A 13651-nucleotide genomic window follows, 5' to 3' on the forward strand; every position below is an offset into this window, starting at 1 on the left:
TCTTGCACACCTCAGGCTCATAGATCACTACAACTGTAGTTACTACAACCGGGCTGCACAAAAAGTGTAAGATGGGGACAATCCGTGCCCTGTACATCCTCCTTTCCCTGCACAGGGTTGCTTCACACCAATGAGTGGAGACTGTATTCTCATTTCCTAGATGTCTTGCCTTCTAGTTATAGCATTAGATGCAAAAAACACACCCCTTTTGGGGTAATGACCATTGTAATTAATAGAGTTCAATTATTTGTTTACTGTCTCATCTATCCCTAGAGTTTGCAAACTTCATTGGCAAGGATTTTACCTGGTCATTCCCCATTTACATTTCTATTAAGAAGAGAGAAATCCGACTATTTTGGTATTTCTCTGGTTGGGAGCACCTAGTGTTGCAGCTTTGGTGCTTCTTGTGCCTGGCTGCATCACAGTTTCTGTCCAGATACATAAAATATAAATTGCAACAGCCACGCAAATCTTTCAGCTTCTGATTTTGACATAAAATCCTGGGATCTGCACAGGGCTCAAACAGCCATTTCTTTTCTCCTTTTGCAAGGGGGCTGATGCAGAGCAGAGAGAGAAATATTAGCTTTACATTGGTTTCATAGAACTGAGGGGGCTTTGGAAAGTACAAAAGCCTTTTTTAATAAGTAGTGTGACTCATGCCTTAAAAATCAGGCCATTTTCATAACTGGCTTTTCCCCTAAATCCCTCCCACCACTTCAATTCCCTGCGATTTTTAGCACTGATAATCTGCGTACATCTCCACTGCAGTGATTAATGCTTTCTACCAGCTGAAAGCTGCTGTTCCCAGTGGGTCACATCCAGCGACGCGCTCCAGCTGCCCCACACATCCCCAGGAACACAGCCCTGTCACCAGGCAAGCCCGCGGCTGGGGCCAGGGAACGGCTGCTTCATGTCGGGGGAGTGGTGGGAAAGAGATCGAGGCTCCCGGAGGAGCCGGGTGAGCGGCTTTTCTCAAGAGAGGGGAGGACACATTCAAGTGTGCGCTTGTTTGTTTGCATGAGCATGTGCTTGTGCTAGGGTTAAGAGGAAGACGTTACAAAAGCATGAGCGGAGGATGTGGAGTTTTGAGCGTGGATATGTCATGTCTTTCCCCACTTAAAGACAAAAGCAGCACCGAACTCTTTCCAGCCGGGCACGACACATTTCCAAGCCTTTCGCTACACGAGGCAGCGGCCCCAGTCCATTCTCAAATATACTTTATCTTTTTACTGAGGTAGTTCCCTCTATTAAAATGACACTAAACCCAGTTCAAAGCTGCAGGAGATCCCTCCAGACCTTCATTATTACTGGCTACAATAGTCTGTGCCTTCATCTAGCAAGTCACAGGTGACCATACCAGTTTTGACCTCTGAAGTGGTGGGACATCTCCCCAAAAGAGTTGATGTGGTACCAAAACCAAATGCATGACGATGTGATGCACGCTGGCGGGCTGCAGGGAGTGACGGGGGGGTGGGGTGGGAGGGTGGGGGTGGGGGGGGCGCTGCTGGTTTATCTGAAGGAGGGCACAGCCCCAGCTGCTCCCACCAGCTCCTAAAGCGTGCACGGGAAAGGGTCTGGCTCCAGCCCCGTGTCCTTTTGCTTCCTCACTCCCCCCTCCTAAGCAGAACCAGTGTTTAAAAGGGAAGGAAACAAATCAATGCTGTGGAATAACAGTTCCTTAAAAAAACGCCTCTCTGCAAGGATAGCGCAGAGCTTGCTGAGCCCGTCTCCTCCGTGCCTCAGGCCTTTTGCCAGTTCAGTTTCAGTCCCTTGCCAGAGAAGAAGTGGAAGTGTGTGTCCGCTTTGGCTTCCACAGAGCAAGGGCGAGCCCGTGAGCTTGGAAAACACCGAGCAGCTGCCAAGTCCCGCACAGCGCGGCCGCCGGGCTTTCGGCTGCCCCACTGCTCCTGCCCGTCCCTCTCCTGCTCCAGCCCCACACCCGCACACATGCGGCTGCAGGAGAATAACTGACACTTTATTCTGCATTGGACAATGCTCTCCCCACTCCTCTCAAAGCCTTCCTGTTTTTCTCAAGCTAATCTGGCACTGCAAATGCATTTTAATAACGGCACCTATTCAGATTAGTTTCCTTTTACACATTGATGAATTCCACCTGCTTGGAGCTCCCTCAAATCAAGGAAGAGACACCACAGATGTTCAGCAAGCACAGCGCCTTGGGTCTTGGATTCCCTGCACCACATAAACACAACACTTGCATTTCCACCTTTTATGAATGTACATATGCTGCAGAGACCGTAGATAAGCCCACCTGCGAATGTACTCAAGCAGCACGTTAAACTCTTGGCAGTGCAGCTGTACCGAACAAGAAAAAACAGTATTTTTTTCTCATTTGGGCTACAAGGAATTCACATTGAACGGAAAATGGACCTAAGCTTGAACTGCTCTAGCTTCCACCAACCCTCTTGTATAAAACTGCGAGGCAAATCCTGGTCCTGAAATATAAAATCCAGAGAGCTTTTCCAGCTCTTCTGAGCTAAGGGTGAAGCCAGTAAGCACGTCCAGAAGTAAGCAGGTCCTGGACCTGTGAGTAGGTCAAAAAAAAAAAAAAAAAAGTTGTGATATCATTAAAGAACCATGTTTTCTGAGCTGTTTCCATGAACTGTGGTATATTCGTGTAGTGAAAAAAAGCCTAGACAACTTTTATACTGCCTTTAAAGCATCAAGGTTACGATAGACAACGGTCAAAAGTTCCTTGGGAACTGAAATACAGAGTATCCTGTTTTCGTTAAGGTAGCATGTTTTGCTCAGTGCATTAACATTCTATTTCAGCTGTCTTAAAATAGATATGCAGATAAGTGTTTCTATATACGTTTTGTCTTTCCAGCAGGTTAGCCATCTATTTGCAGTCTATTTTCAAATACACATGACTTACCCTAGCATGAAAAGCCACTGTTGAATCACACACATTTCAGCAGTCTTTTCAGTTTGTATATGAGGATTTATCATCTTTAACTTAGCAAGTTTACAGAACGTAGCCAACTGCTTTTCTTTGCTTCCAAATAAAGTATGGAAAGTACAGTCTGTGTCAAGGGAAGCAGAAGATGAAAAGGCCCATCTGGGTATCTTTTTTTACTGTTGCAGCTGTTAAAAACTGAAACCCATTCTCTGTCAGAAAAATAGAATTCAGTAGTTAATATGAAAAGAAGTCTTCGTATGTTATTTACATAATGCACAGGGCGTATGGCTCTTTCAAAACAGAACCCCATTCCTGCTTTAGATTAAAAAAAAAACTGCAAGAAGAGCACAATGAGAAGCAGATAGAATAGGAAGCTGGAAGATGATACAATTGCATACAAAGCTCTCACTCTATGACTTCCCTACCAGGGCAAAGCCATGAAAAATATCCAAAGTGGTCTCCAGATTTAGCATAAGCAGTTGACTTACCATGGGTGAGGTTACTGCCCCAGCGTATGGGACCTACCTGGCAAGAACTGCCACACAAATAAACAGCCGAGTCCCTCTGCGTGGCATCAGCTCGGGGGAACCAGGCTTATAATAAAAACAAAATTGTGTTGCAGGACTTCAAAGACTAACTGAAGGCTTGTGTTCTACTGAGATAAATCAAGGCACCATCTGCAAAAATGTGATGTTTTATAATTTCTAGCACAGAGTATACACAACGGATGCTTGGATATATCTAACAGCTGATGCAATCCAGGTGTTCAGGTCAACTAGAAAGATTATGTAAAAAAAATCTAGGCATTGATTTTTGGAGGAGAAAACCTATGACCGTTTAAGTCAAGGATTTATGGGATGGTTCAATAGCACTTATAAATTGCAACCTGCAGTTGATATTTCCAAGAAACAGGGTTCAAAAGAGAAATCCCAAATTAAGGAAGAATTATATATTTCACATATATGGCAGGTTTTCACTTACAAAGTAAGAGATGTCAGCCGATCATAAGCAATGGGACATCTAAAGAAAATGTAACAACACATATTTCACAACTTACAGAAGTTTTAGATGAGAGGGAAACCTTTTCAACAAGAGCAAAAGAAATAACACTTTGTTACATATTTGATCTCCTTCCACAATTATAACAAACTTTCAACTGCATCGTGTGTCTTGATGCTTAAAACTAAATGCACTGATCGTCTTGCTAAAGGAAATTTTGCTGTATAAAAGTAGAGGTCTTGCAAAGAATAGGGAAAATTAAATATATGTTTTAAGGAAAATTAAATATGTTTTAAGACTTTTCTGCAGAGACAAGGAGATAGCATATGTCAATATTTACTGTTCTCATTAAGTCACTACAAAATGTTTTCACCTCTGAAAGTAATTTGCACAGTGGATTTTGCTGATAAAAGATTAACTCTTGACTTGAGCAGTTGAGTTGAGTTAAGCACCTGCTTCTGTGCTAAGCCAGCAGAACATGTGCCTGCCTTGAATGCACCGGCTCTGGCCAAGTGCAATTAACTCAATAGAACTTCTTAAAGCTGAAAGGTATTCTAAGGGGAGGTGGGGGCAGAACACACATATCATGCCTAAGACATCTTACCACATATTTACTACCATTATAAAACCTTAGCGCTGATAAAATGTTTCAAAGAAGGTACCTGCTAGCCAGTCATGTCCCAAAGAGATTTTCCCAACCCCTCACTCATTCAGGAAAGCAAATTCTCACAAATGTTCCTCTGCCAGCCTGAGGTTGGGAATCTGCATTCCTCCCCCTGGAGCAGAGTCGACAGCCGTGCAGACTGCTTCATGCTGAACTGCGCTGTGGTCACTGCCTGGGGAAGGTGCTGGAGAATGTCAGAGAGGAGGTAACACCAAGCACATGCACTTGAAGGTAAGCAGCAGCTTGGGAAACAGCAACAGCGAACGGGAGAGAATGTGTTCTGGCATGGGAAGGCAAGCACTGCCCCTTGGACCCACATTTCTCGCAGGCTCAACTGGGAGAGGGGCACCCGCCGTACCGCCTGCGGTGTGGGGCAATCGCTACGTGCTCACGCTCCACAACACACTGAAAAGCATTTCTACATGGGCTATGGTTTGGTTGCTGCCACAAAGGAAATGCAAATATTCATCTTGCAAAGTGCAGGTGCTATCCTAAGAAGGCATAGGTTCCTCTTAACAGTACTAACCAGATTTTGAAAAGGAAAGTATTTATCACTTGAGATTCCAGACCTTAAACCTTTCTGCAAGGCAGGCAGATGTTTCTTCACCCCCTAAGCTTCCATACCCAATGAGTCCTCAGAGGAGGACAGGAGGGCTTAGCTTGTCACATCAGTGGTGCTGTGCTGCTGGGGCTTCAGGTGCAGGGCAAGTGCTGCAGCAAGTGCTGTAAACAAGTATGGGCCAAAACATTATGCCAGAAATTGTTCTGTAGTACCTTCTTTCCTCCTTGGACATTTCAGTAACTCCGTTTTCCAGACTGAGCAAGGGCTATGGCTGTGTGTGGATGCTCACACTGTCCTCTGCCTGCCCCCGGACCACCCTTGCTTGGGTCTGATCTACCCTAGAGCTGGCACAGAGCTTCCTTCTCTTGTTGCACGTGAATTTTGACCACAGCAGCTAATCTGTCTCCCCATTTCCCATGAAGAACTAGGAAAGATCCAGTCTCCTGGAGAAAAGGTTTATCTCTCAGTATTACAAAGGTCTACATACCTCACCACACCAGAAATGGGCTTTTCTACAGCTGAGAAAAGTGTTCTGTGTGCCTTTTGTCCCTGCCCTTATTGGACATGAATCACTATGTTTATAATTCTTCACACAATCTTTATTCCTATATTCTGGGGAAGACCACTGATGTTTAGAAATGCAGAATAACTACTGGCAGTTACACTACCGACACAAGCCTTCAAGAAGCATACAGTGCATAATACCCTGCTACTTATATTTTTTTATTCCATATCACCTGGTGGTACCAGTCCATAGGAAAGGACATCTGGCTCCTATTTGTGAAAATGGTGGTTTGAGGGTTATGATTTGTATGCACCACTGGGATTTTGGAAGGAAGCAATTCAGCACTTAAGCACATTTCATCATTTTCATGTATGGCAGGGGAAATATGTACAGTTATATATGCCCCAAGAGATCAGGAGGATTATTTTTAAACTGAAACATTTGATGTTTTTATACCACTTGTACAATTCCTCTTAAACCGCTGTTTTCCTTTTTAAAATTATCATCAGTGTTTGTTTCCTGTGTGAAACTTGGTTTGTGTCTGACCAATTAAAGTGAAGATAAATGTGTCAGGAAGCTGTTTTGAATACAGTACCTCAGCTGCAGAATAAAGCTTCTCTAAGTAATTGAAATGAAAGCCAGTATCAGTAAAAATAAACTGCACAAGTCAGTTGTGGCTGGAAAATTACTACAGAGATTGGCAATTTAGAACCATAGAATGGTTTGGGTTGGAGGGGACCTTAAAGATCACCTAGTTCTAACCCTGCTGCCATGGGCAGGGACACTTTCCACCAGACCAGGCTGCTCAAAGCCCCATCCAGCCTGGCCTTGAACACTTCCAGGAATGGGCATCCACAGCTTCTCTGGGCAACCTGTTCCACTGCCTCACCACCCCCACAGCATTTCTATTACTTTCTATTGCATTAGGTCAGGTAATAAATACTTCATAAGAATAGTAGAGCAAGCTTTATTTTATTCCATATTGTGGATATTAAACAACACTGCAAAAGGTTGCCTTTAGGGCAGGAAAATGTTTTATTCTTTGCTGCTGTTCAGTTGAGAGTCTTTCTGCTGGCTCTGCCAACAAGGATGCCAATTAGTGTCAAGTAACATTTTGGTACTGCTGATGAGATACAAAACAAAGGGAGCACAGTATGACGAAATGAATTCATGGTATAAAGAGATAGAAAAATACTCTTTTTGGTTTTGTTTTTTAATTGGACCTAGAATTCAGAATTCAGTAAGACATGGTGGGTGGGGGGAAGAGAATACCACTCCTGCCATTCTACAGTTTATATCCCCAGTTCTGTACTGGGATTTCTCATTTCAAGCTCCCTTCTTAGAGCAAGCCAGCATTACATGAACCTTCCAAATGCACAGAATGTATCCAGTTGCTAAGGTGAACCCCAAACCAGCTCTGTTAATTCTGCCAGTACCTTCATCAATATTCCTAACACTATCTAGACAAATTGTTTCAGTGAAATCCAGAAGAGAAGGAGATCTGTTGTTTAGGAGTGTGCACAAAGCAAGGCTACTCATAAAGATAAATCTCAAGGATGTAATTCAGTTATACTTTACTTCCAGCTTCCCCACCAAGTCAGTGTGAAATCCCCCGAGTCACCTTTGCCCCAATAAAAGCTGAGGCAGATGACAGTACCTTGGAGTGTGAAGGCCCTTCCTCAGCAATCAACCAATTCCCAGCACCCCGTCTGCAGTCACGTCATGAGTTTCAAGTCTCTTTCTAACAGGCAGCTTTGCATGTGCTCTTGACTGTGAGAAGAGGATGAGCAGGGGATAAATCTGCAAAACTGGCCAGGGCAACCCATAAAGGTGAGCAGGACCAGCATCGCACAGGAATCCCCCCAGAAACCTGGCTTGACAGGGGCAAAATTATTTCCTGGACAAGGCGCACTGCTGAGCATTTGCCTTAGTTAATGAAACAATGGCTGATTTGCATATAGCAGATAAAAGCCACATCCTGACTTAGCTCTACAAAGATTTCAATAGCAAAGTAAATCCGGGTTTGCACCAAATGTCAGGTCCTGACTATTTCCTCCGCAAAAACATCAACAGCAGCGTACATTTTACTACTGTCTTTCCCCCCCCCACCCACCCCGTTTCTTTTAAGGAATGTTTACCTCCTATATAATACTCAGAAAATACTTGGGTAAAAATAGGAATGAAATCATTGCTGCTATAAAGAGGAGGGGCGGCATACCTTCCCTGTCCATCAAGCTCCAAGCAGTTGGCACCCTATAAATCATAGGAAGCACAGGGGTAATTATAGAACTGGAAGCTGATTACTGTAAACATTCAGACGTAGCTCCTAGTAATTGGCAGCTAAAGATAATGTGAGCATGATTAGAGCCATGAAGGAACTGTGCAGGTCACTCATACCCCCGCTTTGCTCTAATGCTTAGAACTAGGTTTTCTTACAGAGCAACAAGTAACCTAGTCAACCTAGCACCTTATCTATTAACAACCTGTTAATATTGCGAATTGTTTGTTCTCTGTCAGAATTAGTGTTGATGTGACAACATTTGGATCACCAGGATCTGATTACTTTCCCATTGTGCATTAAGCAACATAACTAACAGCTTCTAACAGTTTGTTCTGTCATCTCCTGGCACACCTTCATCACTCCCAGAAGCACTGCAACGTGGAAAACTCCTGGTCACAGAAGGGCAACTTGCACTGGGAGCAGATGATGACAACATGTAAAATGGATTTCAGTGCCAGTGGTGTTCATTTCTTCACCCTTACAGCTGGACGGAGAGAAAACTCTGTCTCCTCCACCTGTAACAGAGGGAGCTCCTTGGTGAAGGTGCATCTGCCAGACACATGGTGCTGGACCACAAAGAAATCCTCGATTCCTGCCTCAAAGAAGTTACAGCACCAGGACAAATATAATAACACTTCAGCCAAAAGCGATACCCTTTTTCTTGCCCAAACATACTAGAACGACTCTGCAACATGGTGATGAGGGAAAGCATCAGATTATGCTCTGCTCCTGTTCTCAAGTAGGAAGATATACAAAAACCTGTCATTTATATTCTACATTGAGAATTGATCTTATTTATGGCTGTAATCCCTACTTGATCATTACAAAGCCATTTACCTCAATTATACATATCGCTGATAACAAGTTCTACAATTACCACAAGTGTAGGAGCATTCGCAGTCTTTTCTTGTTGCTATACAATCCCAAATTGTAGCTATACTGTGCATTTGAGGAAGATTTTTCAGAACTAATACAATTAGTATTTGAAAAAGCCACCCTTTTATTGCAGAAAGTTACCAAAAGTCCTATCAGAAATTATTTAGAACTTGGACATATTATGGCCGAGGAGACAAGAGCCCCTCCACGTGATTTGACCTGAAGAAAGTGCTACCTGGCAGTAAATTTCTCACCATGCTGGATAATCCCATGCTCCAAAAGTCTGCGACCGAGCTGCTCTGCTTCAGTCCGTGTTGTGGCCTCTCCTTCCTGGATCAGCCAGTCAATGAACTCCGATGCCACGAAGGTCCGTTCATACTTGACTCCTTCCTCTTCCCTGGCTTGCAGCAGAGTATTTTCAGAACTCATCAGCCTGGTATGGGGCGAAAAAAAATTGGCAGGGAAAACGGTTCTTCAGAAAAGGAGCTCCCGATCTGCGCTAGTAAATCTCACTGATGCTAAGCAAACATATGTGAACCTTTCACTGACTTACTAAATCTTTCCTCAAGCTATCAATCGAAACTTAGGATGTGAATTACAACTGCTTAGTCAAGAAATTTAGGTTTTATATCCCTGTGTGAAGTTAATGCTTTATTGTCTTTTCCTGTAGAAGAAAACAAGGTTTTTCAGTTTCACATTTCCCCTGTTTAGTTCCTTAGCTTCTCTAAAAGTTACTGTATAATCAACTTCGAAAAAAATAAGCCTAAAAGCACCAGATTGTGACTAATGTGTTCAAAGATTCCTAACTAATGTTTACAGTTAGCAGGACTATACCCCAAAGTTATTTAGACGGTTTTAAAAATTCTCCCCAGAAGCTCTAAAACAGCTGCAGAAAAATCCAAAAGGAAGACAAAAAGGTAGTTCTGTGGTTTGGGTGGTTGATAAATATTTAGTATCCAATATTTAGTGATGTAGCTGCAGTCAGTGAGTTACACACCTGAACACACTTTAACATCTGAGTCTTAGCATCTCTGTGCCTCAGATGGCTCGTGTAACACCAGAGTTCAGAGGAACATTGTGAGGTGTCTCTAAATCTCCTAGCAATTAGCACCTACCTAAAGATACTAATAAAATTCTTCTCCATTCAAGTAACCTACACAAATGGCATGGTATTAAGGAAAAAAAAAAAAGCCTCAATATTTTGTTAATGCAAAAGTGAGGTTGACAGTTTGAAAGAGAAGACAGTTTGAAAGAAGAAATGAGAATTGCTTCCTTTTAATAAAGAATCCCACTTATTTTTGTTTTATTGGGAGGCTGAGAACCATAGCCTCCTTATTTACTGATTTCATTTTTCTACAAATTATTTTGTTTATTGTAATAACAGGACTAGTGGTAACACTTTCAGAATAACAGCTCAACAACGGCATGATTACTTTTGTGCATGTAAGATTAATAGTCTCCTCCCTTCACCAACTGCTTTGAAATTAAGGGCCCAACTGAACTACAATAGGAATATTCTGGAATAATCTTTGCCCTTCTGATCAAAAATTTGAATTTTTTTTCAAAAATTTGAAATTGAATTTGAATTGAATTGAAATCCATACTTGGGCCACCTGCTTCTTAAATAGCCAGCACATCCAGAGTTCATGGAACTTCACCTCCTTTGGGAAGCATTGGAAAAATCTGTGCCATAAGAAGAAAGAGGAGAGAAGTTTCATTTGAAATCACAAGGAGGAGGTTTGACAGGATCCAGCCTGTTATTTCACCTGAAAGATTTATTCCCTTGACTTTAACAAGAGCTAACCAGAAGCCTGAACTGACTGGATCTGGCCACCAGGCAGCAGGTCATCAAACCAGGCACAGGCTGCTCAGCCAGAGTTGTATGTCAGGGGCAGGTATAATGAACTGCTCATTTGGGTGTCAGCGCATCACTGCCAGCACCTCCGAGCTGAGTAAGAACTAAGTCAACATTAGCTGAATCCAAGGATGAGGCCAAAAGTATGTGTCACAGGGGACAAGGTGTCGACTACAGAACTCTTGCAAAGACTTTAGACTTTTTCATATTTTGGTTTACAAGCATCTGCATGCGAGGCAACATCTTGTCCCACACGAACCACATCCAATACAGACAGAGCTCCAAGGGACCATCTTTAAATGTCTCTTGTTCACCAGGCTTCTTCCCCCCAGAAAATAATGCAAACCCAAAGTTCGTGTCTTTTTGTACCATTCGCTACATGGTTACCCAGAACTGGTTACCCAGGCTCTGCAAGCACCAAATAAAAAATCCTTAGGATTGTGTTAACTGTTTTTTGATGAGTCTATAATTAGTTGACCAGCTCACTGAAGACGCAGATAGAGAGGTCATTGAAAAAGAGATGCTAATTGTTAGATTTTTACAGAGACACAAAAGAAATTTGGAAAAATATCAAGTGCAAAAACACTCAGCTTGACATTTCACACCCTTCTGCATGTGCCCAGAATAGCACTGCAAAGGATTTGGACTTGTGAACAAACAGACACGACAAATTGACAGTTTAACAAACCCAGAAACAGCAATCTATAGACTTACACTGCTAACTGAAGTAAATCACTGTAACTCCATGGCTGTCAACAAAGCTGTACCAATTTACATCAGCCAAAAACCTGGCTTTTCACTGGCCAGAACTGGAAACTGCCTCTCTCTGTTCCATTTTCTCCTTGTTACAAAAAAACCCCGTGCTGCTATTCACGTCAAAACATATTATTTGTTAAAGCTGGTGTTATCCTGTATTAAGAGAATGTATTTAGCCAAACACTGAAATTCAAAACCTTTCCAAAAGAAAATTTTAACCTTGTTTTATCTAAATAACTGCACCGGAGGATAAATTTGACTTAACCACTGATGAGTTAAAATGAAAGTGATTCAAAGAATGCAGTCTCAAAATTATCTGAATGATTTCCTGAAATTAAAACCATAAATCTGCACTTCTTTCACTGTGAAATCTGGTTGAAAAATCTCAGCTGAAATCAGTATCATGAGATGACTTACAGCTCCTAAATCTGACCGTACCAGAAACAACAATCCTGTGTGTCTGACCGAAGCCTACTGAGAATTGCAAACATCATAAAAATAGGCTGCCTGCACAACTTGATTCTTTTTTTTTTTTTTCTTTTAAAGCTATGAAAGGTCTGTGCTGGATTTATTTAAGTTTTGCAGGGAGGGTTTTGTTGAACAGGAAACATGTTTATCTCATTTGATCTATCTGGTCAGTCCTGTGGAGTATGAAAACTGATACCATCCTTGGACCTACAAACTATTCAACAATTTTCAGAGAAGACTGTAGGAAATCCAGCAGGTTTCATCTCTAGTTATAAACTTGAACCCAAAGCATGCTCACAGAAAGGATTACCAACATTTGCAATGATGTGCAGGGAATCTGAAGTAATTTGTGATTTTCAGTGCAAATGAAAGAAGACAATCAGAGACTGATTTTAAATCTTCTAATCACACATATATAGCTGCTGAAGATGTCCACAATAGGTGAAGGAGGTAATGCCACATGAGAGGAGAATGCAGCCTAGGAGGAGCTTTGTGGTCACACAGAAGGGAGACCAGGAAAGGGAGCTCCTCAGGCGGGGTACAGTCCTCATGTTCCCGTGTCCCAGGGAGAGCAGAAGGCATTTACCCAAAACAGCTGTCTGAATGCAGGGAACCTGCCACATGCATCCACATCCTCTGCACATGCAACAACCTGCTGCTCCTTCTAGAGCCCTTTGCTCATTTTACCCGTTGAGGGTACAAATCTGCATGGACTGATGTCAAATAACATGTCCACAATTTTGGCCAGCAGAAACTCCACTGGCTTCTGAATGTAATGGTACTCCAGCCCTAATGCAGTGGGTGGAAAAAAGCAGAGAGTAGTATTATAATGTCTATCTTAAACTAGCTAAGCCTAGTGAAGATCAGCAGCACCTACAAAATTCGTCACAGATTTTCAAAATGTGTTGGATTCAGATAGATTTCCTCTGGCATAGTTGCATTTCTCTTGAAATTAGGCCTCCAGGCATTTTGATAGACCAGTTGAAGATACTGGTAAGTGACTTCACATCTGTGCATGAATCCTTTACTCCAGTTGTTGCCATTTAATAACTATTTTAATTGCACTGATTTTTTTTTTCTCAACACTATCAGCAAATACCTGATACAACAGATACATTACACAGACACATGTCACTGCAGAACTCTTTCTGTAGTAGTCTTTCAGTATTAGATTTTGAGTTTAAAATACATCCAGCGAAACTGCAAAGGGGTTGCTAATAAGCATGCATAAACAAGGGATCTAACAAAATCCAAGTGCTCTGCACACTAGGTTTGCTACAATAAACAAAGTGAAGGCCAGGTATGAGTTCTTATCTCCCATGAATATAAAATATTTCCAATGATTCAAGGAGAATTTTGACTAGATTTGACTGTCACAGACTGGTTTTGAAATGCCATGTATTTTTATTCTATACTATATTTAGCACTGGGGGATGGTTTTAAAAGTTTCTGAACCCTTTAGATACGTTGCCTAGGTGCAACCACCTCATGAGACATGGTTATATTTAGATATAGGTGCTGCTTTTGGCGTTAACTCCGTTTCCAAGATGGGAACGATGTATACTGTTACGAACATTTTTTTGCTAGTATCATGTTGGACAAACTGCACACTAGACATTGGTTTGGGGACAGTTCTCCATGCAGAGAAATGGGGATGGAAGCAGACACTGGTAAAGCAAAGTTCTTCCCACCATGGCTCCTTTCATGCAGAGGACTGTTATCAGCCTCAACAACAAAAACATTATTTTTCTCACAGAAAAACAGAAAT

At 42.2% G+C, this 13651-nt stretch overlaps 1 protein-coding gene across 2 annotated transcripts in view; it reads right to left on the reverse strand.

Annotated features, from left to right (window-relative positions):
- Window positions 1-13651, reverse strand: part of DEPTOR (DEP domain containing MTOR interacting protein) — a 76106-nt gene that overhangs the window by 30016 nt on the left and 32439 nt on the right. For both annotated transcript variants that reach the window (XM_055704047.1, XM_055704046.1), the window contains one exon: window positions 9059-9237. In XM_055704047.1, the coding sequence (XP_055560022.1) occupies window positions 9059-9237 (179 nt within the window). The remainder of the gene's footprint in view (window positions 1-9058; window positions 9238-13651) is intronic.

Source organism: Falco cherrug, chromosome 3 (assembly GCF_023634085.1).
Source record: "Falco cherrug isolate bFalChe1 chromosome 3, bFalChe1.pri, whole genome shotgun sequence".
In the NCBI taxonomy this organism is placed as follows: domain Eukaryota; kingdom Metazoa; phylum Chordata; class Aves; order Falconiformes; family Falconidae; genus Falco; species Falco cherrug.